This window comes from Paramisgurnus dabryanus, chromosome 7, assembly GCF_030506205.2.
Source record: "Paramisgurnus dabryanus chromosome 7, PD_genome_1.1, whole genome shotgun sequence".
NCBI lineage: Eukaryota > Metazoa > Chordata > Actinopteri > Cypriniformes > Cobitidae > Paramisgurnus > Paramisgurnus dabryanus.
Window position 1 is genome coordinate 34379562 of NC_133343.1, and position 25083 is coordinate 34404644.

General features: G+C 38.2%; 2 protein-coding genes across 3 annotated transcripts; both read right to left on the reverse strand.

Annotated features, from left to right (window-relative positions):
* Positions 1-369: 369 nt before the first annotated feature.
* On the reverse strand, positions 370-8328 carry LOC135770043 (potassium voltage-gated channel subfamily A member 2). The gene is made up of 3 exons (XM_065279667.2): positions 8198-8328; positions 7457-7734; positions 370-5999 (listed from the first exon to the last, which is right to left on the reverse strand). Exon 3 carries the CDS (start codon positions 5862-5864, stop codon positions 4383-4385), a length of 1482 nt encoding a protein of 493 aa, XP_065135739.2. The 5' UTR covers positions 5865-5999; positions 7457-7734; positions 8198-8328; the 3' UTR covers positions 370-4382.
* A 7501-nt stretch (positions 8329-15829) lies between these two features.
* kcna3a (potassium voltage-gated channel, shaker-related subfamily, member 3a) lies at positions 15830-24424 on the reverse strand. Of its 2 annotated transcripts, none has more exons than XM_065279669.2 (3): positions 22465-24424; positions 20144-20269; positions 15830-16177 (listed from the first exon to the last, which is right to left on the reverse strand). In XM_065279669.2, exon 1 carries the CDS (start codon positions 24286-24288, stop codon positions 22741-22743), a length of 1548 nt encoding a protein of 515 aa, XP_065135741.1. In that variant the 5' UTR covers positions 24289-24424; the 3' UTR covers positions 15830-16177; positions 20144-20269; positions 22465-22740. The 2 variants fall into 2 exon arrangements, with proteins under 2 accessions (XP_065135741.1, XP_065135740.1); XM_065279668.2 differs by having other exon boundaries at positions 21864-24424.
* Between the last annotated feature and the right edge of the window lie 659 nt (positions 24425-25083).

Sequence of the window (25083 nt, forward strand, 5' to 3'; positions counted from 1 at the left end):
TGATTTTTCCAGTGCTAAAATTGGGTCCTTAGTGCTTCTATCAACCTGGAATGTGATAAAACAAGTAACTAAGTTTGGTAAATCATTTTCTGCAAGCATGTGAAAAAATAGGTCATTGAAATTTGGCTCCCCTTGTGATGTCAGAAAGGGCTAATACCGCCCCTTAATCTGCACTATCCAACATCAGCACTGCCATTTAGTGCAGAGATCAGCTCATTTGCATTTTAAAGGACACACCCAAAAATGGCACATTTTTGCTCAGACCTATGCAACATGAGGGTCAGTAAATTATGACAGAATTTTTATTTTTGGATGAACTATACCTTTAAAGGTGGGGTGCACAATTTATGAAAAACGCTTGTAGCCAATCAGCAGTAAGGGGCGTGTCTACTAACTGACATCGTTGCCTGAGTTGCGTATGTGTCGGGCGAGTCTATCAAAAGAAGGTCCAGATTCTATTGAGGTAGGGGCATGTTTTTCAATTGATTTCAAATGTCAACATTGGCTTTCATATAAAAAGAAAAGTTTTAAAAACAGCTTTTAAATATGGCCTTTTTTCTGGTTGTACACATTTTATTTTACAATTTCTGAACACTTGGACAAACAAAACATCTTGATGGCATCCTCTTAAACTTGAGCAACAGGCCAATTAAAACACACCAAGCAGTGAACACTGGAACATTCAATGCTGTAATTTTTAGCTTTAGGAATCAACACAAAACACAAACATGATACAGATTTACATCTGCAGACAAAGTATTGACTGCTTTCTAATATTGCACGAATGTGCTTCTCCAATAAAAGGCAAAAGTACAGTATACAATGTCTTTATACGTTTATGCATGTGGCATTAGATGATACATCTGTTTCACCAGCAGCATACTGTCCAATGTCATGCATAGAAAACCCACTGTTTGCCTTGCATTAACTAGCTAGTTTATTACATTTCCTAGGCACTAGCTAGTATGCACCATTAAAACTCTTTAATCTATGCACATTGCAGTAGTGTTTAAGTTCTTGCTTGAAATAAAAAAGACAAACGTAATAGCAGCAGCTGTGAAAGGAGGTCTGCGACCACATTAGCAGCATCAGCACATAAAGTTCACTAAAATAAACTATTAGAGGCCAGAAGATAAAGGCACCTGCAACCCAAATAAGAAGAAATATAGCCTACATGTGTGCACTGTAAAAAAAAACATCATTGGTTGTTTCAACCAAGTTGGGTCAAATATGAACAAACCCAACTGTTGGGTTATAAATAACACTATTCTGGGTTGTTGTTTCCCAACTATGGGTTGAAACAACCTAGCATTTTGGTTGTAACCTAACTCTTTGGTTGGTCCATATTTGATCCAACTATGGGTTAAAAAAACAACATGTACAGTATGAAAGGCCCTCTGAAGGTACACAGACCTTCCAGAATATTGTGTCTGAGGAACCAGAGGCATTAGAAAGGTGATGTTGTTGCCATGGTAATTGCTAAACTGTTTTATAAATTAACTCATTCCCCGCCAGCCATTTTTTGAAAAGTTGCCCACCAGCATTTGTTGTGATTTTCACAAAAGCCTTCCAGGAAATTTTCTTCTAAAAATATATAAACATACAAATATATAAAATGAAAGAAGAGACCCTCTGCTTTAAAACAAACAATAAACAAATACAATATATATACACATATTTTTTTTTTAGCAGGAAGCTGAAATAATTACATTTTTGTGAAGGAATTTTGTTACAGATCAGATTCAGAATGATTATCAAAACATATACGGAGTTTAAAATTAGTAAATAACATTTTGGCTTCAGTAGTGATGGGAGAAACAAAGCTTTTTGAAGCTTCGAATCAATTGAACCAATTGCTTCGAAAATGTATTCCGTTTTTCGAAGCGTTCAAAACACCGCACACGCTATGTAAAAGCAGTTCTGTCCAAACATTTTACACTTTTTTACAACTCCCCCTAGTGGTGAACCATCAGATTTTCGAAACGTTTCAAAACAGTTATGACGTAATGAAGCCTCGTTTGCTAAAATCACGTGACTTGGCCAGTTTTGAAACACGCTCCGAACCAATGATTCGAAACAGAAGATACGTAAAAGTTTCGAAGCCTCAGTAAGCAGTGCTTCGAAAATGTATTCTGTTTTTCGAAGCGTTCAAAACACCGCACACGCTGGCGACACCTGCTGGTCAAAATAGTGTAAAAGCAGTTCTGTCCAAACATTTAACACTTTTTTACAACTCCCCTAGTGGTGAACCATCAGATTTTCGAAACGTTTCAAAACAGTTATGACGTAATGAAGTCCGTTTGCTAAAATCACGTGACTTGGCCAGTTTTGAAACACGCTCCGAACCAATGATTCAAAACAATAGATTCATAAAAGTTTCGAAGCTTCATGAAGCAAGCTTTGAAAGCGACCATCACTAGGCTTCATTTTTTTCATAAATTGGGTTAGCCATCTAGTGGATAATCACTGTATTGCAGATTAACATAAAAAATTGTCAGAAACACGTTTTTTTTAATGCAAATGTTTTCTCTTAATTGACGAGATAACTCGTCAATGGCGGGGAAAGTGTTAATATTATCAATTTACACTTAAAAAAATGCTTCGTTACTTTCAAACCCAGCTTTGGGTCAAAAAGGGACAAACCAATATCGCTGTGTTTTAATTTAACCTATGCTGGGTTGTTTTAACCCATTGTTGGGTTAAATATAAACATTTTCTCGGTTAATTTAACCCAGATGATTGATTTGTTCCTTTTTGACCCAATGCAGCATATTATACTATTTGAAATATTGTGATTTTAGAAAATCGTAGCTAAACTTGGTAACCGATGTACTCTAAAAAATGCTGGGATGTTTTCAACCCAGCGTTGGGTGAAAAAGGCACAAACCCAGGTGATGAGTTAAATTTTACCCCCAAAAAAGTTTAAGAATAAGAATACATTAAAACAACTCAGATTTTGGGTTAAAACAACCCAGCATAGGTTAAATTACAACCCAACAGGTTAGTTTTGTCCCATTTTGACCCAATGTTGGGTTAAACATAATCCAGCATTTTTTGGAGTGTGATCACCATTGCATTTTGTTATTTATACACCAATACTACAAAAGTCAGAATGGGCACGATGTTTCTGTTTAACTTCACAGTATCACTGATATGAAAAGGCAGATCTGTGTATGCGAGTCTTGATCTCAAGGTCAGCTGAAGTGCAATCGATCAGTGATCTTGTGACTGCAGCAGCAGGCGTCTGCAGGACACGTGAACTGTATCCATTACTTGTGCTTCTGCCAATCCAAACACTTTAGTGAATGTCCTTGTATACTTTTGCCTGCTGTCCCTCAGACATAAATACCCGAAACCTTGGGCTTAATAAAATGATGCAGATAAAAATATATGTAGACAGAACTATTTTCTGTATATCACTTCATCTTGCTTTGAAAATGCATGCCGTTAAAATTGGTTTTGAGGTCATGCAACACTTTCGAATGATTTAAGGCGGTTATAAAGAGATATCTTATCTAAACACGCTCCATTACATATGAAATTATTATAAAAATGATAGAAGCAAAGCCAGTGATTAAAATAATCTGACATTATTGCTATGACTTGACTAAATATGCTGCTAAAGACATTACAATGTGAACTACAATATGGCTCATTTAGCGACAAGTTAATTTGAATATCAACTACATTTTGGACTATCTCTGCAGCTTATAGCAGAAACAATAGAAATATACATGGAACAGTATGCTCTTACGTGAAATACATGAAGCATTTTTTTTGTTTCTGTGGCACTTTTAAAATGTTTCGTACAGTATGTTCTGTCTTATTTTAAATGCAAGATAAATTGGTGATTTGAGGCATGAAAACAAATATGAAAACTATATCTAGACATGGATGCTACACAGAAAATGTTATTTATACTACAGACTATAAATAACAAAATATGACATTCAGCTTGTCTTCAGATGCTTTGCAGCTTTTCAGTAAGTTTGTGAAGGAGCAGGAACAGCGTGTTTATGAATTAACACAGAAGCAAGCAGTTTTCAATGACATTTTCAACAGTTTGATCTATATTAGCTCTATATTCTTTGTATTCTGCATATGGCTGCAGATGTTTCTAACAAGAGATGAAGCACACGGATGATTTTCTTTGGCGAAGCTTGGCTTTGTAAAATGTTTGATGGATATACAGACAGCTGTGATGTTTGTAGATATATTCGTGTCACGTAGTTAAATACGAATACTTGGCTTTAGATGAGGTGTGTTCGATGATGTACAGACAGATGCATGCAGACATAATGAATAATTGGACAGAACTATGATACAAAAGATAACTGAGGTGTGTCGTCCTCCAACATGGCTTGAAAACGTAGGTAAAATACCTACACATCTGTCAGCATTTTTTGGATATTGACATAATTTGTATTTGCTAGCGTGCAGTTTGCCGTCTTGAGGTTCTCCTCTTGAAAGTCTTCATTGCTGTTGTTCACACCTTCTTCGATATCCATGTACTCGGACTTGCTGATCGAGGATCCGCTTCGACTGCCATTCAGTTCTTCTTGCGAATCGACTTTGACGACGCTGGCCTGAAGATATTGCGCTTGCTCTTCGCCCTCTGTTTCTCGGTGGTAGAAGTAGTTGAAGTTGGATACGATGACGGGCACGGGCAGGGCGATGGTCAACACGCCGGCTATGGCGCAGAGTGACCCTACTATCTTCCCTCCGATGGTTGTGGGTACCATATCTCCATAGCCGACGGTCGTCATTGAAACCACAGCCCACCAGAAGGCATCGGGGATGCTGTAGAACTGCGACTCGGGCTCGTCCGCCTCCGCGAAGAACACGGCGCTGGAAAAGAGGATGACTCCGATGAACAGGAAGAAGATGAGGAGGCCTAATTCCCTCATGCTGGCTTTGAGGGTCTGGCCGAGGATCTGAAGCCCTTTCGAGTGCCGGGAAAGTTTGAAGATTCTGAAGACGCGTACGAGTCGGATGACTCTCAGAATCGCAAGAGACATGGCTTGTTGTCCTTGTTGACCGTCCTCTGCCGTCTCTGCCAGTTCTGTTCCCAATGTGATGAAGTAGGGGATGATGGCCACCACGTCAATCATGTTCATTATGTTCACAAAGAAGCTCGCTTTACTCGGGCACGCAAAAAAGCGCACCAAGAACTCAAAGCTGAACCAGATGATGCATAGCGTCTCCAAAATAAAGAAAGGGTCCTTAAAGTAGGCGGACGTGTAAGTGGTTGTGGAGTTATTGACAATAACGGGGACTTTGTGCAACTCCTGTGCATCGTCGCGGAAATTGGGAAGCGTTTCAAGGCAGAAACTGACGATGGAGATGAGGATGACCATAACGGAAATAATGGCGATAATCCTGGCAGCCCCTGAACTTTCCGGATACTCGAACAGCAGCCAGACTTGCTTTTGAAACTCATTGTCAGGCATCGGCCTCTCCTCCTCTTTAATAAACCCCTCATCCTCTCGGAATATCTCGATGGCTTCTTCTCCGAGCTCGTAAAAGCGGATTTCCTCCGAAAAGACGTCCAAAGTCACGTTCGCGGGTCGCCGCAACTTTCCGCCGGATTGGTAATAGTAGAGGATGGCGTCAAAGCTGGGCCGGTTTCGATCGAAAAAATACTCGTTCCTTAGAGGGTCAAAATATCTCATTCGCTTTTTGGGGTCACCGAGTAACGTTTTGGGGAATTGCGAGAGGGTAGTGAGCTGCGTCTCGAAACGCAGGCCTGAGATGTTGATGACCACTCTTTCGCAGCATTCCTGTTCTGTTCCAGGGTCATAGTCATGAGGATGACCGGGGTGTGCTGATGCCTCATCTGAGGGGTCGGTCGTGGCCACGGTCATGATGCGGGAAGGTGAAGCCTGCACTTTTCACCGAAGCAGGGCACCACGCGTTGGGAAAATGGAAGCGGGATACCCACAGAGAAGGGGGCTTGATGGCAGGGAGCACAAAGGGCCAGTGTGTTATCAGGGGGTTGACTGTAAGGGAACAAAAAGATTTTGAGGGCAGAATTAAATATGCTGTTGTACATATATATATATATATATATATATATATATATATATATATATATATATATATATATATATATATATATATATATATATATATACCGTATTTTTTGGACTTTAAGCCGCGTTTTTTTTTGTGTCAAGTGTCAAGTTTTTAGGGTAAACTGAACTCCCCTTCCACTTGAGCAATAGCAGGCAACTGCAGGATCTCTTAAACCTAAATTAAATTTTATCCTAATTTCTAATTCTAATCGAAAGACTTCAGGACTTCAGTCTCCTAAAAAAGCTCAAGATGTTTTTCGTGCCAAGATAGGTCACACTAAATAATGACTGATGCCTAAAGAAGACATTTAGTTCTGAAAATTGTTTTGTTTTATTAATTTTGTGTACATATTTCCTGTATTTTCTGTTTGTATCTTAAAAAAAGATTGAAAAAAAAATTGATGGACATTTAAACTTTGCTAAAATAACAAAGCTGATGGTGTGGTGGCCTAAGACTTTTGCACAATATATATCTAGTTTTTATTTTTTAAAGACTCTAAAGGCTTAACAGAAATGTTAGTAAAAATTATATATTTATATAAACATAGAAAATATATAGACTTTAAAATTATAATATTATAAAATGTATAATACGTAATATTTATAAACATAATATTAATTAAAGAGACCATTCATATTCTTTAAAAATTAAAAAATAAACAATTAATAATAAACAATAAATAATAACAACTGTAAAAAATGTTAACATTTTACAATAATGTTGTATTTGTTAACATTAGCTAACGTGAACTAACAGTGAACAATACTTGTACATGTTTAAAATCAAAACTTGTAACTGCTAACATTAGTAAATGCACAATCAACTTACATGAACTATTGTATTGGCACTAACATTAACAAAGATTAATAAATGTTTAAAAATCTATATTGCTTATTTTAGCTCATATTAGCCAATGCATTTAATAATGTTTTCATTACAACCATATTGTAAAATGTTACCAAAAACCTGGTATCTGGTTTGCTGCAACATCCCCTCACATTCTGCATCTACATCTCTCACAGTGCAGTCATGTGAAAAGGGCCCATTTATTTGAGACAGTCACATCTCACATCCCTTTTGCATCCACAAGCCCAAGTTCCCCAAGCATTTCACCTTCTTTCTATAAAATACTCTTAGAGTCAAACGAATGCCTAGGGCACACATTTACTATAGTTTCAACAAAATACTGCTTGTCCCAAACAGAACCAGCATGCTTTAAAATATTCAGCAGAAGCAATGCAATATTAAACTGCAGGAAAACACATTTCAAGACCTGGTGCTGCCTCACATATTGAATGACCATAAGAAAAATAGAAGCAGAAATACACCCGGTATTCAATAAAACAGTTGACATAATCAGAATTGAGAAGGCAATGGGTACCTGCTGGATAAACTTAGAAATCAGCCAAGGGCTTCCTCTATAGTTGCCAGAAGTCACGACAGCCTTCCCGAAGTCAGGATGGCACTCCGGTGTCCGTGTGGCCGTGATGAACACGACAAACACACATCTGATTCCTTAAATCCCGGCTGCCACTGTCTGCCGTAGCTCCCGGCGCACCGCGCATTGTGCGTAACGGGGCAGGCGTAGAGGAGGGGAGGAGAGGTACATTATTCGGGTGTGTCCTCGTCTACCCCAAAGCTTCTCTATACGCCAGGTTGCTTGAAAATGACAAGGGGTGAACACATGCACGCGCTTTTGAAATCATTCCACATTTAAAGGAGGCATCAAGGTTTTACTGATCGCCACGCGCAAGTTTGCAACAGACTGTAGGCACGTTACGCATTAATTGGACTAATAATCGATTAATGTAAAATAATTTAATTTTAATTCGACGTGGACAGTAAGCCATAATGTAAATAAAGCATTATTAATAGCCTATATGAATGGATATTTGCGCAACATTAGAGTTTATCCACTGACAATATTAAGTATGTGATTGTGGCACTCTCCTTTAAAAAAAATAATTTCCTTTTTCCTCATTTAAACGTGTAATAATGACAAGATGACCGCCTATCGTTTTACAGTCGGACTAAAAATGATGTTTTTGACATGGAAGCGTTTGCAAAACGTCACAAATGAATTAAGCACCTTGGAGAGCACGCGTCTGAAATCTCTTCCTACCTGTCTGCTTATCACCTTTGCGATTCAGTTCTTGCATATATGTTATCAGTTAGTTCAAGTGTTAAATGAGTCTGCATGCAATCATTGCTTTGCATACCAAAAGACTCTTGGATCATAAAACACGCGTTGCGTCCGCGCCACCACTCTCCGCATAGTGCACAATTTAAAGGGGACGCGCAAATGATGTTTTCACGACCTTCTTTAGTTTTATTTAAACATGGATACAACCCTCCACGTGTGCTGTATTTAATTATAATGCACTGAAACAAAACACAGTTGTCTATTAGCTTTCTCAATTGCATTTTTCCTGTACACTTATAAGTATTGTAAAATATAATAAATATATATATTTTTATATATATATAATTATTTATATATAAAAATGTAATTATTGTAAAACTTAATGTAAAATACAACAGTGTTATGCAGAATTGTCACATGACAAATGGGTTGCATGTAGTGAAGTCCAAGACAAAATATTAAATGCTACCTTATTTGTAAGGCATTTAAAAAAGAAAGTTTATGTACAGAGTTGGCGTAGATCTAAATACAAATCATTGTTTGTTCATTGTAACATCAGATTTTCTTAAGAATCATTTATTTAATTCAGCTCATATTTCTCTGTCAACCATGGTTTTGATATACAAACTGGACTTCGTGACAAGTTCCCTATCGTTTGCATATCAGTCATGCCTTTGAAATCTCAGGTGGGCCGTTATTCAATAAAGAAGCCAATAATGAAGAGTGTTTTTTGCACTTCACCTTGCATAAGCGTGCATTCTTTAATTAAAACTGAAAGCTCAGTGTAATTTTAAGGCGGTGTGTGAAGTGTGTTTAAGACCAGCCAATGAGTTAAAGAGCCAAGTCCTATTGATTATTCACACTCATGGTCACAGAGGTATACAAGTTCAGTCACAAGGGACAATATAGTCAATATGTAGCCTCTATTGAATTTAAGTTCATTTAGGGTAAACCTTTTAAGGTCATTAAAAAATGTATTGCGCGTGCAGTAGTGCATTGAGCTGGGGTGGGGACAGAGTCACAGTGTGGTTGTGGTATTACTGAATATATAAAATCTGATACAAATTCACAATTTTCAGCACTTTTCTTTTTTGTGTATTTAGAAGATTTTAAGTGTATTTATTTATTTTTGAATCTTTAAACAGAAAGGAGTCTGACATAACTCGGCATGTATTTCAGAAATGACTTGTTTCCACATTTCTTTAATGCCGTTTGAGTTTGTGGCAGGTAATAGCAGACAGTGGCATTAAGCCAAGACCCTGATCTTTCCAAGGTCAAACACTGCAGCATACCCATCCTAACCTGCAATACTACACATACAGCTCAGATCTGATGAATTACAAAATATTTAATTACTGAAAATAATAAATTAATTTGAATCAAATTACCGTCAGGACACTCGCTTGTAAATAAAACAATTGGGAACGCCAATGTGATTCAGCCTCTACTGTTGCGTTCTGCGGTCATTGGATGGTTTCTTCTCCTGTTACTATGGCGACAGGCTCCTAGAGCCTCTCCACGGGTACCATGATGACATCACACAGACTGAGGAATCACTGGCGATGGGCCACTGGTGTGATGTCACGCCTGCAGGGTTTTCTAAGTGATCCACAACTCGGATGCAGAAAGTGCCATGAGTCAGCGCTTAACAGAAAACCTTATGACTGTACATTTTTAGTAGTGAGTAGTGATGCTTGCAAAGACAGATATTACTACTATTGTTTTTTTTTTTAAGAAATAGTCACCGAAATATTGCGCAACTCTTACTATTTTTGCTTTGGACTTCTTACCTTAAATTGTGAAGCCTGTGTGCTGTTCATTTTCCAAGCAATCACAATGTACGTTAAATGGTTAAAAAATCTTCAGCCGTAATAAAAGGACTCGAGCCAGACTTTGACCAGTAAGCAAGCAACTATCATTTACTCAGGACACTTTAGTTATGACTAATTGACTTTTTTTGTTTTTTGTTCCCCTGGACCACAGATTCTTTGTGCTGTGCAAAGTCTCCATTTAATTTCACAGCCCATTTCCTATTGAGCCAACAATCATATATTGAACTCTGTGTGACACCGTAGTAAATTATATTTTCCTTTCAGAAAATGGAAGTCAATTTTTTTCATTGACAAATTACTTTCATGACAAATTCCCATTACTGTTCAGCAAAACCAACAGGGACATATTGTCTAAATGGTAAAAGGTCCAGACGTTAGGGTTGCAAAGGGGTGGATATTTACCAGAAACTTTCCATAAGAACTTAATCTGGGGAATTTTGGAAATAAACCGAATTGGAAACTTAACAGAAATTTAATTGGAAATTTAGGAAAATTTATATAAACTATATCATAAAAAAACATAAATACACCTTTTGTTTGGTCTTAAGCAGACATGCATGCAAGGTAATACAATTTTTGAAGAACACTGATACTTATGCTCATCAAGCCTGGATTTATTTGATAAAAAATACTTCAGAAATCATTCATGCACAAGGAAGTTTTTAAACAAATGAATGTTATTTACGTGAACACAGACAAAGATAGACATTTTGACATTATTGCAAGTACACACAAGGGGTGTGGCCTCAATGGCCCTTTTTTAAAAGTATTGCGGAGGATTTTCTTTTTCCGGGTGGATCATCAAGACTATTGGTCCTCCTAGTTGTCAATCAGGAGTGTTGCGCAATTGCATTTTTTAAAAAAGTGGAGAAGGCGGATCTTTTCTAAAATTCGAGAAAATCCTCCGCTACACCTTTAACTGAAAGAAAATGATTCAATCAATTTGCTATTTTTTTTAAGGTAAGTGGTTGCAATCAATTTATTTAAGCTACATTTAAACATAAGGTTTTTTTTCTAATTTTTTTTGTTGAGTGCAACCACTTACCTTAAAAAAAAGAGTAAATTGAATGAATCTTTTTTTTTCAGTGTACATTTAAAGGGATAGTTCGGCCAAAAATGATAGTAGCCTCTTATGGAACGGCTGAAATTCCACAAGGGGGCGCATTTGTTCCTCAGACGTTGCACAATAAACATGACATCCGAATATATTCATTATAAATGATGAATGAAAAGTGAGATTCGAACGAATGTCTGTTAGTGAACTTATTGTATACACTATTTATATCGTAATTCGGTCAGAAACGTCAAGATTGTGAGATGAACAAATCGTTTTGGATTAATAGGCTTGGATATTCCATTTCCTTGGACTTTTGGGGATTTATGAACAATTTGTTTTGGACAATTTCACCGAAGAGGATAAAGGAAAGATTTTGAAGGTAAGTAAATATCCTAAATCGGCGCCGCCCGGTTCAGGTAACTAACAACTAGATTACAGTTTTATGACTGCTAAAAATCATATTATGCTTTCTGTGTGCGCTTAATGGAATCCCGAAAGTCTAAGCTTTACAACGATGTGCCGCATGACCGTATATTTTGAAGATTTAATGCTTCAAAGTTACAATGACGTAATGGAGCCTCTCGTGCAAGGGAGGGGGTGTGCCGTGTACGGCACAGTGTTCCTTATCAGGTTAAACCCATGATCTGCTTACCCCCAAGCTGTCCGAGTTGCATATGTCCATCGTTTTTTAGACAAACACATTTTCGGATATTTTAGAAAATGTTTTAGATATTTCAGTGGATTAAATGTAATGTTACGGGGTCCACGACCTTCAAGTCCAAAAAAAGTGCGTCCATCCATCACAAAATAAATCCAAACGGCTCCAGGATGATAAACAAAGGTCTTCTGAGGGAAATCCGCGCGGTGTTGTTGTAGAAATATCCATATTTAAAACTTTATTAACGAAAATAAATACCTTCCGGTAGCGCCGCCTTCTTAGTTGCATCCGCATTCAGGATGAGAGCTTACCCAGCCTACGGAGGCTACTCTGCGGCTGCTCTGTGCCCCCGCCCTCCGAATTTGTCATACGTCACTAAGAAAAGTGCGTACACTACGCTAATACTCTCTCCTGAATACAGAGGAGTCTAAGATGGCGGCGCTACCGGAAGATATTTATTTTTGTTAATAAAGTTTTAAATATGGATATTTCTACAACAACACCGCACGGATTACCCTAAGAAGACCTTTGTTTATCATCCTGGAGCCGTTTGGATTTATTTTGTGAAGGATGGACGCACTTTTTTGGACTTGAAGGTCGTGGACCCTGTAACATTACATTTAATCAACTGAAAGATCTAAAACATTTTCTAAAATATCCGAAAATGTGTTTGTCTAAAAAAAGATGGACATATGCAACTCGGACAGCTTGTGGGTGAGTAAATCATGGGTTTAATATCATTTTTGCCCGAACTATTCCTTTAAGTTTCCTGTTATAAGCAACAAATTCCCAGTTTATTTCCATTAATTCCCGTTTATTTCCATATTTTCCATTAAATCCCATATAGTCCCCCTAATTACCATGGAAAGTTTTCAGGCATGAAAATTCCCAGAATTTTGCAATTTATTAATGGTGCACTTTTAAAATGATAGTAAGCACACAGCTGATTGACTTCCATAGTAGGAAAACAAATATGATGGAATTCAATAGGTACCGTCAAATGTGTACCATCATTTATCAAAATATCTTCTTTTGTGTTCATCAGAAAAAAATATATTCATGCAGATTTAGAACAAGAATATGATGACAGAATTTTCATTTTTGGATGAACTGTCCCTTTAATTGTCATGAAACGAATATAAAGATTTTAAAATGTGTTTCTTTTTATACAAACTTACATCTAAGAATTTCTTCTTTTATATTCATTTGCTTTTGAGGTGAAATGGACCTTTTCGTGAGATTGACTTAGTAAAGTTGAAGGAGGATTAGCTAGCACTGTTGATACGCTAATGAACTGCAACATAATGAAACAAATAGGCATGAAATTAAATATCAGTGAATCAGATTTTGTCAGGCCGAGGACAACACAAGACTTTATATGGCCAGAGGGCGAATTAAAATCTAAGAGCCTTTAAAATGGTTATCCTATGAGTCCAATCTCCAGCGGTTAAATGTCATGTCAGGATAAATTACTGCAGTGCTGAAATGACGCTATTCTGGGATGTGCATGGGGGGGGTTCGTGGAAGACCCCAGCATTTATGGGCAAGCTTTAGTAGGACAAGCATGCATGTGTGAGTTAACACACATGAATCACACCTAGACCGACTCTCCCGATGAGATATGCAGGGGCTCAGCTGTTTTATTCAAACAGGGGAGTCTCTTATTATCACACAAACACACACACACACACTTACACATTCATACCTACAGGGAATACTGATAAGGCCTCTTTACATTAATTTTCATGCAGGAAACATCTATAAAAAGTCTATAAATCTATATCTATAAAAATGTCTGTCTTTTACCTCTTTCTTACCACATTGTTATACTGTATATATGGCTCTATATGACATTGTTATACTGTATATGATTTATATGACATAAAATTGGTATTACATTTAGTTTGGAAGATGTAAGTGGTGCATTCAAAGTCTCATCCATGATGCTGGGGTGTTCGCCAGCATGCTGCAATGCCAGGTTGCGAATTAAAGCAAAAAATAATATACATTAGCTTATAAAATGAATAGAACATCATTTCCCTACAAGCAACACGGTCGTTTTAAATAGATGTATCACATTATGAAGTGATGTGAATTAGTGATGTAAAGGAAAATATCAAGGGGTCCTGCAGCTCTGAGGCTCAGTGGATTTCCTTGGCAAAATCTCGACCATATGGGACCCCAGTAGATGTGAAACTGGCAGACTCAAACAGTAACGCTTCAGGGGGCAAACACATTTTAGTGCTTTCCTACTTGTTGAGAGGTTTAAAAGAAGAAGAAAACAAATATATTGTCTTTCACACCACTTCCACATTTGTATTTTGAGCTTAAATATTCCAATAATGCTTGAGAGATGTTTAAAAACCAGATTGATCTGATGAAAAGTCATGTTAGTCACGAAAATTTGATTAATTTATTTGTGTCCATGGCACGAAATTCATTTTTTTCCTTGCCTTGAGCAAGAATGTTTTTTTTGTGTCACTCTTCTATAAATAGTTTTTTGTGTCTGTTGCATAACTTTCTTTTTCGCGTCATTTTATGTATTGTTTTCTCATTGTTTTTTTTCTATTTTCTTACCATTGTCGCTTGGGGTTGGGGTTAGAATCACTTTCTGTTACATTTTTAGACATCCTAATCCAAACCCCAACTCCAGGCGAGAATAGTTTTAAAAATTTAAGAAAAACATGTAGAAACAAACACATAAAAGTACATCCTTACCCAAACCCCAAATCTAACCCCAACCCCAAGCGACAATGATTTAAAACAACGGGAAAATATTAGAAAACAATACATAAAATGACATGAAAATGAAAGTCATGCCAAGGACACGAAAATCTAAATTCGTGCTGAGTGACACGAAAAAGACATTCATACCCGAGGCACGAAAAAGCTGAATTTCTTGCCATGGACACAAATAAATTAATAAAAATTTTCGTGACTATATCACGACATGTTGCTAAAAATGTGTTTGGTTTACTCTCCATAATGGAGCATGTGCTACTCGATTCCAGATTGTCCGTCGGACACAAAACAAACTGTTCTGGGATTTCTGTTCCGGTTAGTTTTGCTTTGCGTCAGACGTGTAATGAAATAAACTTACAGATATTTTCTTGTCTTATTTGCACATCACATTATGATAAAACCTCCATTACTGAGTCATATTTTGTCCTATCTGTGTGTCTATGTTGCCCTGCTTAGACATAGAAAAAGTGTTTTTGACTCAAAATTGACAGTGACTGTAAGGTCAAATTGGGTCTCTGTTATGAGTCACAACTATGGCGAAAAGGGCGAAGGTATATATTAAGCAAGGTAGGAAAATGTTTTCATGTGATTTAAGCACTTTGATTCAATTTTGTTTACACTTTTTAACCCATCGTTGGGCCAAAAAGAGACAAACCCAGCCGTTAAAAATATATTTTACCTAACAATGTGTTAAAAGAACCAAGCATAGATTCAATTACAACCCAACGTGTTGGGTTTTTCCCTTTTTGACCCAATGCTGGGTTGAAAGTAACCCAGCTTTTTTTAAAGTGTATACAGACATGCATCCACATACACTTTAAAAAATGGACAAGCCCAGTCTTGGGTCAAACTAACCTAGAAAATGTTTATATTTGACCCAACTATGGATTGAAACAACCCAGCATTTTGGGTTGAAACAAAATACGAAAATGTTTATATCTGACCCAACACTGGGTAAAAAACAACCCAGCATTTTTTAGAGTGTACCTTAAAGGCGGGGTGCATGATCTCTGAAAGCCAATGTTGACATTTGAAATCACCTAAACAAGCACGCCCCTACCCCAATAGAATCTGGACTTTCTTTTGATAGACCCGCCCCACACATACGCAACCCAGGCAACGATGTCGTTTAGTTGACACGCCCCTTACTGCTGATTGGCTACAAGTGTGTTTTGGAAGCGTTTTTTAGAAATTGTGCACTCTGCCTTTAATTGGTCGAGCACTGGATTAGCAGCCCAATACATATCAATAAAATTGTGCACTTTGTAAGTAGCTTTGGATTAAAATGCACAAGAAAAAGGAACTCCAATGAGACGAATAAAAACTGTCATAGTATTTATATGCAAGAGAAATTTACTTTTCACATCTGGCACAACAACAGCTAAACTGTAAATACATGATGGACACCAGAAATGAATTCGACTAATGTCTGCCGGATAGCAGAGGGCAGTAGATTCACAGACAATCAGCTCATGTCCAACAGTTCAACAGTCCAGTTCTTGTCATATTGCTTTTCCTTTTATTACATTTGGACGTTTACAAAAAAGGCCACTTCTAGTGTGTTCTTGGTAAGGATGAAGTGCAGGCATCTTGTCAGGGATCAGCTCAGTTTTGGTAGCAGAAAGAATAATGGCCCTCTCTCTTTTGGTCATCATGGATCACCCAGAAGCCTGCAGAAATAAAACGCTTTAAGACACAATGCTGTACCAACATAAACCTGTTGAGATACAGCAGTTTACACGCACACACACAAAAGATTTTGGAGGTGATGTATTATAATGTCTGTCCCTCGGTTTTTTGCGTCTTTGGTTAATTAATGAACTAAAGCAGAGGAGACACTTGTGGTGACGATGATAAAACAGTTTTATCACTCAGAGTACGTGCCAGATGACTGGAGGAAATTATTAACACATTGCGAGTGCAAACATGCGGATGTCTCCAATTTATACTGTGGTAAATTATTCTGGTAATGCTGTAAATAAAAGGATGAGATCTATTATTGTATCCCAGAGAAAATACATTTTAATACACTTCTGTTATTGGACTTAACTTGTGCTGGAAAAGCCGGATGTTGATTAGAAACTACATCTCATACGCTGGGTAAAGACGTTTGAGCTAACTTAGACATCAAAAAATTTAATATAGTGATATTTATATCTAAACTAAATGATATGTTTTATATCTATAAATAAAATGTAATATTTTACAGTAAAAACATCTGAGCAATTCCATGCAAATGTCCATCTTGACAACCATGAAAATATTTTAAGTGCAACAAATGTTTTTAACCATACTGTTATTTCAGATTTGGTGCATTTAATACAACATGATCTCACGTAAAGTCGTGTTATAGTCATGCAAAATTTGATTAATTTATTCATGTCCGTGGCATGAAATTTAGCTTTTTTTCTTGCCTTGAGCACGAATGTCTTTTTCGTGTCACTCACACAAATTTCTATAAATAGTTTTTCTTGTCCATGGCACAACTTTTTTGTGTTATTTTTCTCATTCTTTTCCCGTTGTTTTAAATCATTGTCGCTGGGAGTTGGGGTTAGATTTGGGGTTCGGGTTAGGGTTACATTTATGTATTGGTTTCTACATGTTTTTCTTACATTTTTAAAACTATTCTCGCCTGAAGTTGTGGTTTGGATTAGGATGTCAAAAAATGTAACAGAAAGTAATTCTAACCCCAACACCAAGCGACAATGGTAAGAAAATAGGAAAAAACTATGAGAAAACAATACATACAATTAAACTAAAAAGAAAGCCGTGCAACAGACATGAGAAACTATTTATAGAAATTTGTGCGAGTGTCACGAAAAAGACAATCAAAAAAGCTGAATTTTGTGTAATGGACACGAATAAATTAATCAAATTTTGCGGGAGTATAACATGACTTCCCGTGAGATCAGTACACATACAAGGTCTCAGTTTATGTTTTTTAAACATTCAAAAAATATATTTTTGCAGCTTTCAGAATTGTCATGTCCATAATGGAGAAATGTTACATCCATAACAGTGTTTTTTCTCACACAAAATAAAATAAAATTTTGGTTCTTTGAAGAGCCGTCCCCTCCCTATTTCTTTAGTATTGCTTCTGGATTGTGCATTTTATTTACATCATTTCTACAAAGTATGTTATCTCCCAAAAATGTGTGTCCTTTTTTTGTCACACCCAAAACGCATGTGTATTTAAAGGAATAGTTTGGCCAAAAACGATATTAAACCCATGATTTACTCACCCCCAAGCTGTCCGAGTTGCATATGTCCATCGTTTTTCAGACAAACACATTTTCGGATATTTTAGAAAATGTTTTAGATCTTTCAGTTGATTAAATGTAATGTTACGGGGTCCACGACCTTCAAGTCCAAAAAAAGTGCGTCCATCCTTCACAAATTAAATCCAAACGGCTCCAGGATGATAAACAAAGGTCTTCTGAGGGTAATCCGCGCGGTGTTGTTGTAGAAATATCCATATTTAAAGTTTTATTAACGTAATTAACTACCTTCCGGTAGCGCCGCCATCTTAGTTGCGTTCGCATTCAGGATGAGAGCTTACGCAGCCTACGGAGGCTACTCTGCTGCTGCTCTGTGCCCCCGCCCTCCGAATTTGTCATACGTCACTAAGAAAAGTGCGTACACTACGCTAATACTCTCTCCTGAATACAGAGGAGTCTAAGATGGCGGCGCTACCGGAAGGTATTTATTTTCGTTAATAAAGTTTTAAATATGGATATTTCTACAACAACACCGCGTGGATTACCCTCAGAAGACCTTTGTTTATCATCCTGGAGCCGTTTGGATTTAATTTGTGAAGGATGGACGCACTTTTTTGGACTTGAAGGTCGTGGACTATGGGTGGACCCCGTAACATTACATTTAATCAACTGAAAGATCTAAAATATTTTCTAAAATATCCGAAAATTAGTTTGTCTGAAAAACGATGGACATATGCAACTCGGACAGCTTGGGGGTGAGTAGATCATGGGTTTAATATCATTTTTGGCCGAACTATCCCTTTAAAATAGAAACACGTATTTGACTGATACTTTTCTGATGTCTGGGCTGAAGAAAATATGGTTCAATATATGTGACCCTGGACCACATAACCAGTAATTTTTTAAAATGAGATTTATATATTAAGGGCGTTGCACAAGATCTCGGCCCCTATGCATAGGCAGTCCTAATAGGCCCCCATGCCTCACCCTTATAATATATTCCACACTTTTCAAGGGCCCTCTCTTCCTTTGGGGCCCTGGTAATCAGATAGGACAAATCTGGATTCTGAGGGTGCAAAAAATCTATATATTGAGAAAATCACCTTTGAAGGTGTCCAACTGAAGTCCTTTGATAAATAAATTTGATATATTCACAGAAATTTACAAAATATCTTTATGCAACATGATCTTTACTTAATATCCTAATGAATTTGGGCATTAAAGAGCACCCATTACATTGCTAAAAACACTGTTATTGTGTGTATTTGGTGTAATACAATGAGTTTGTGTGGTTTGTGGTTTGCTTTTATATTTGCTCCTCTGCCCTGCCTCCCTGAAATGCATTGATTTTGTAAAAAGCTCATTGTTCTAAAAAGCGCAGTGTCCTCCGATTGGCCAGCTAACTAGAATGTTTTGATTGGAATATCAACTCGGAATGCAATACTATCAAGACTAAATATCATCTTTACTACCTTATCAATATGAGCCGAATCTGATCCGGAAAATGCAGATGACCAAGCTGATCGATCAACTTTGCCAGCAAGGTTTTGGGATTTGTACCTTTTGCATATCGTTAACATGTAAAAATACACACTTACACACCAAATGAAAATAAAAAATCGTGAATTCGGATAATTGGTGCTTTTAAAAAAATCTATTATTTTAACCCATAATTTACCCAGTGTAAAGAAGGTTTTGTGGTCCAGGGTCACATATTAGTCATTAGTATATTGAGAAATTATATTAAAAAAAATTTGGACCAAAAATGTCCCATCCATTACACTGGAATTGCTCCTCTATGTTGTTTGTTGAGTTTCTCTGTTAGAGTTTTTCCTCACCAGTGAGTTTTCAAAATTACAGAGAAGAGAGAAATCTTTGCAAGCAAGATCTTTTTATTCATACAGTCATTCGGCCCCCAAAGGCATTGGAAAGTTATTAGGAAGCACGCTGATGTAACTTTATGTCAACTCATCTGTTCACCTAAATCCTCTCCATTATGCGCTTTCAAGAACTGAAATGGTATTGCACTTCTCATATTATTGCCTCCCTAAGGTGAATCTAAATGAAATATGTATTACACAAAGACGTGTCAGAGGTATCTGACATCTCCATAATGTAGTTTGTTTATTAAAGACGGTCTAGTTCAGTATTTTAGTTCAGGAAATCTGGATATGATGCAAGCTGGGTTCAAATGTGCGACGACCACATGAGCATCACGTCACATTGTTATGGAAGAGAGTAAGCCCACTTGTAAAAACAGAGACTCACTAAATATACACACTAAATGACCGAATCGAAGTTATACAGGCTTTAAAGCTGCTATATGTCTGATATGCTATAACAATACTAAGAATTGACAGCGTGTTTGATGGACAAACTTGAGAGCAAATATGTGTGGAAAAAATTCAAAGTGTTTACCTTTCAGTTCCTGTTGCTTTCATAGGGTGTGGGTGCGACGAATCACAAGCCTGCTACAGTTTGGGTTATCGGCCTATATCCATCATCACCAAACCCCAGAGTTTAAGTCGACAGAGTGCCTTGTTCCTTGGTGAAGGAAATAAAATAGGAATTTTAAAAACTGCATGAATCAGAAAGAGTTAATGGACATGTGTGTCTCAGAACTAGACAGATGCAGATATAAAGCTGTGAGGTGTCAGGCGAGTCAACACACCTCAGGTTTCACGCTCTCCGTGTTAATGCTTCAGAAATAACAGCTACTGAATGTGAGAGTCAGTGTATATTATAAACTCTCACATACTCTATAAAAAGAAATGATGCTTCACAGCAGATCCTAGACAGATTCCGGATGTTTAAATAGTTTGAGGAGATAGGAAAACTGGACAGAAATGGAGGATTTTGAAGAACATGAGTATATACTGGAATAAAGAGGATGGAAAATCAAGCAGACAAATGCAAACAAAAATAGAATAGAAATGGAATTCTCATATTTATGGCACAAACTACTTTATATTTTAAAACGAATCTAATGAAATATTTAAAGTTCTTCCCAGGGTCTAGATAGTGAAATGGGTAAGATCTTAACCTAGTGTTTTAAGGTTTAGACAATAAATATTTTATCAGCCATGGAGGGAATTATTTCTTGTCACGGGCACATGATGGCAGCACTGAGCTGGCATCGTTTGCCCATCCAATTATCTATTTAAATTATGGCGGGTTATAAATATGTGTAAATAAAAAACAATGCCAATAAAATGATTAAAATCGAAACGTAAATTGAAGAATAAAGGATAAATGGATTTAAAATAATAATTACAATATTTTATGACTAGATGATTTTTTTCCAAATGACACGTTTGGCTTATCTGCTATTATTTTCATTCAAAGTGGTGTGAAAAAAAGCTTGAAATGACGAAAAACACAGATGACTGAAGCACACAGTTGGATTCTATCTGACTGAGCGCTTGGCACGCGTCTGGCAGACCGCCGCGCGTCCACTCGCACCCGTCACCGAGCGCGTCAGCGTGAAACCTCCGGTAATCGGCTCGCCCTGCACCTTGTGTGCTGTATTCTCCACAGGAGAACGCACGAGTGAACTTTCACGGAATTACAGTTTGACAGCTCCAAGAAGTACCAAAATACATGGTGCGCAATAACAATCCACCAAACTTTTAAAAACAAAGGTGCTAAAGTAATGACATATAAGAAGCATTTTTGGTTTCCACAAAAACCGTCACTATATTATTTTTTTATAGGCTAGTATGTAGATTATTTATCCACTGTAAATGTATGGAACCAGTCAAGAACCTTTGTTTTTAAAGGTTGCGCGCTAAAGTTACGCATGCACGTTGCATGCAATTTGCAATTCTGCCCTGTTTTAAATTTAGTTTTTCAGTCTATTGTTAATGTTATCAGTCGGCCATTTTTGAAAGACGAAAATATGAAGCAGGGTGTGACTGCTTCAGCCCCTGATGGTTTGCAAAGCTGGTGTCATGCAAATTCGATGCGAAATCTGTTTTGCATCATTTTTATTATAGAGCTGCAAAATGTTGAACCCCACAAAGGGATCCTTTTCTGATCACAAATCACGCGCTCTGTTTTGCCAGTCAGGCTTTGTGAACCATCTGGAGCGTTGCTCTGACAACGAAAAGGATGTCATGGTAACATTAAAGGGGGTTACCCAGGAAACTGTTGTCGCCATGGAGACTGCATCACAGGGGGAACCAACATGAGGGGCGTGATCTCTCAGTCTCTGATCTCGTCTTAGCTTCCCATGCCAGGCAGGCGATTAGTCCATGCATGCCACGTTCCTGAGACGCATCCATGTTTTCCCACAAAACCAAGCTACTGTGATGTGTCACTTTGAGGGGAATCGTGAACGTACGGTACTATTTTTAGCTTAAACGTGATTAGCCGAGTAACTTGATCACAAGAGTATTTTGACTGAAGATATATTCTATCGTCTTTCATTCCGTATTAACCAATTTCATTTGGTGAAGGCAAAACAACTGAGATTGAATAGACATACATAGTTTGATTACATTATTAACAACGTATTGTTTTTCCACATTCATTGCGTAAATGAAGTCTGCACTCACTGAGATTTATAGATATATCAACAAAATACATATGATCAACACATTATCTCCGAGCATATTCAGTTTGTTCACATTAACAGCGACACATTCAGATGTTTCACTTTGCCACAAAACGTAAGATATTGCGAATACTAACAGATAATGGTGATTATATGTTAACACTGATAACAAACGCAGACTTACGAGCACAATATTAGCAGTTTTGGTGCTTGGGTGTGTTTTGGTCCCTGACCTAATCCTTATTCTTTTTGTTGTAGACAACGCAACACGTGCAAACGGCATGGCACCGTTTTCTACCCAAACGACGCCCTGGTTTATTTGAGTGTAATATGCTGGTTTTTCCATGACGCGTAATAACGCACGACCTTGCATTTTTAGGGGTACAATGGTAGGTAGTGATTATTGTAAGACATTATGTGGTTGCCTGATTCACTGTGGCTGTCTGGCACTGTATAAGATTTAGACGTCTGTGAAAATCTTTTTAATGTTTACGCAATTTTGATTGTTCTGGTTTGTGTAGTTTGGCTGTTTAAATGCGCTATTTATGCCTTCCTCGATGACCATATATTCCGATTTGCTAAGGGACGACATGCTTTGTGTCCGTTTGAGATCTTCCGTGGAGTTCAGGTGTTGGCAGCTGCCAACATGGAGGTATTGCGCATGCTCTTCTCCATCAGTTTCCCGGTGATAAAAGTAATTGAAATTGGAAACGATGACGGGTACTGGCAGCGCAATTGTCAATACGCCAGCGATGGCGCACAGTGAGCCAACAATTTTGCCTCCGATGGTTACTGGATGCATGTCTCCATAACCGACTGTAGTCATGGTGACCACAGCCCACCAAAACGCATCTGGAATGCTGCTGAAACTCGAGGTCGGATCGTCGGCCTCTGCGAAGTACACGGCGCTGGAAAACAATATGACGCCAATGAAAAGAAAAAAGATGAGCAGTCCCAGCTCCCTCATGCTGGCCTTCAGGGTCTGTCCGAGAATTTGGAGACCCTTGGAATGGCGCGAGAGCTTGAAGATGCGAAAGACTCTCACCAAACGGATTACGCGGAGGATGGCGAGCGACATGGCTTGCTGTCCATTGCCTTGCCTCTCGGCCAACTCCGTTCCCAGAGTAATAAAGTAGGGTATGATGGCCACAATATCAATGATGTTCATGATGTTCTTGGAAAACGTGGCTTTGCTGGGACACGCAAAAAAACGCACGAGCAGTTCAAATGAGAACCATATGATACAAAGTGTCTCGATGATAAAGAAAGGGTCCGTGAAAGTGCTGGATGCAAATGAACCAGTGCCGTTTACGATGGGTGACACAGTGGCCGGGTCCCTGTCGTCCCTAAACTCAGGCAAGGTCTCCAGACAGAAAATAACGATAGATATCAGAATGACCAAAACCGACACGATAGCGATACCTCTTGCAGGACCCGAGCTCTCTGGGTACTCAAACAAAAGCCAAACCTGTCTCTGAAATTCGTGATTTGGCAAAGGGCGCTCCTCTTCTTTGATAAAGCCCTCGTCCTCACGAAATTTCTCCATCGCCTCCTCACCAAGTTGATAAAATCGGATTTCCTCCGAGAAGATGTCAATGGGAACATTCACGGGTCTCCGAATACGACCCCCAGATTGATAGTAGTACAGGATGGCATCGAAGCTCGGTCGGTTTCTGTCAAAGAAATACTCGTTTCGGAGCGGGTCGAAGTAACGCATCCTCTTTTTCGGGTCCCCAAGTAACGTGTCCGGAAATTGGTTGAAAGTTTTGAGTTGGGTCTCAAAGCGCAGTCCCGAAATGTTGATGACCACCCGTTCGCAACACTCGTGATCCGGCTCGTATCGATCCAGCGACAGGTGACTGGGGAGCGCCGCCGTTTCCTCCAACATGTTATCACAGGCGACGACTGTCATGATGTCCTTCTCCGTCTCCGCGTATCCGTGGTTGTCGGCGTTGTTCCCTCTGTGACTGGCTGAGGGCGAGTCAATGAGGTTGTAGTGGTCATCCATACAGGTGTTGGTGCGGAGCGGCAGAGGGCGAGCCGACTCCCCTACCAAACATTGGGTGAACTGAAGGCAATAACGCGCGACCACCTCTCTGTTTCTTGCGCGCGCTCTCGACAGCCCTTTAACACACTGTCGCCGCCCCACGGAGCTTTATAAACACATGTCTACTCCCGCCCACGGCGAGCATATGTTTGACACATTTCCACCGCTCGCCCAATCGGAACGCAACTAGACGCGGGCGTCGATCCACGGCGCGAGCCACCGCCTTTTCTTTTGCGCGCAATTTTCGATGTAAATCACTTCACGTCAAGCACTTAGCATGCAACTACATTAACATTTGTGCATTTGGCTGACGAAGCGACTTACAGTGCATTCAAACTTTTTATCTATATGTGTGTTCCCAGTCTAACCCAGCACATTTGCGCAGCTAACGCAATGCTCTAACAATTAAGCTGCAGATACATTTGCGCTATTATATTATGCACAGCATTAACATCGTTTAATTAAAAATTAAATAACAGCAATGTCAACCTTTATTTTTAACAGTGTTGTCACGACGCGTGTTCAAAACGATACAATGCCATGTGCGAATTTTCTAATAAGAGAGAAGAGTGTTAAAAGACCAAATGGTGCCTGTAAAATTTGATCAGACGCGATTAGATCCAGTTGTCATTATTATTATTTTTTTCCAAAGGTAAGTTAATATATACGTTGCATTTCTAGTAATACAATCGAGTTAATCGATTCATTTTAAACGCATACATGATTTTCTTGGCTTTTGGTTAAGGTTTATTCGCA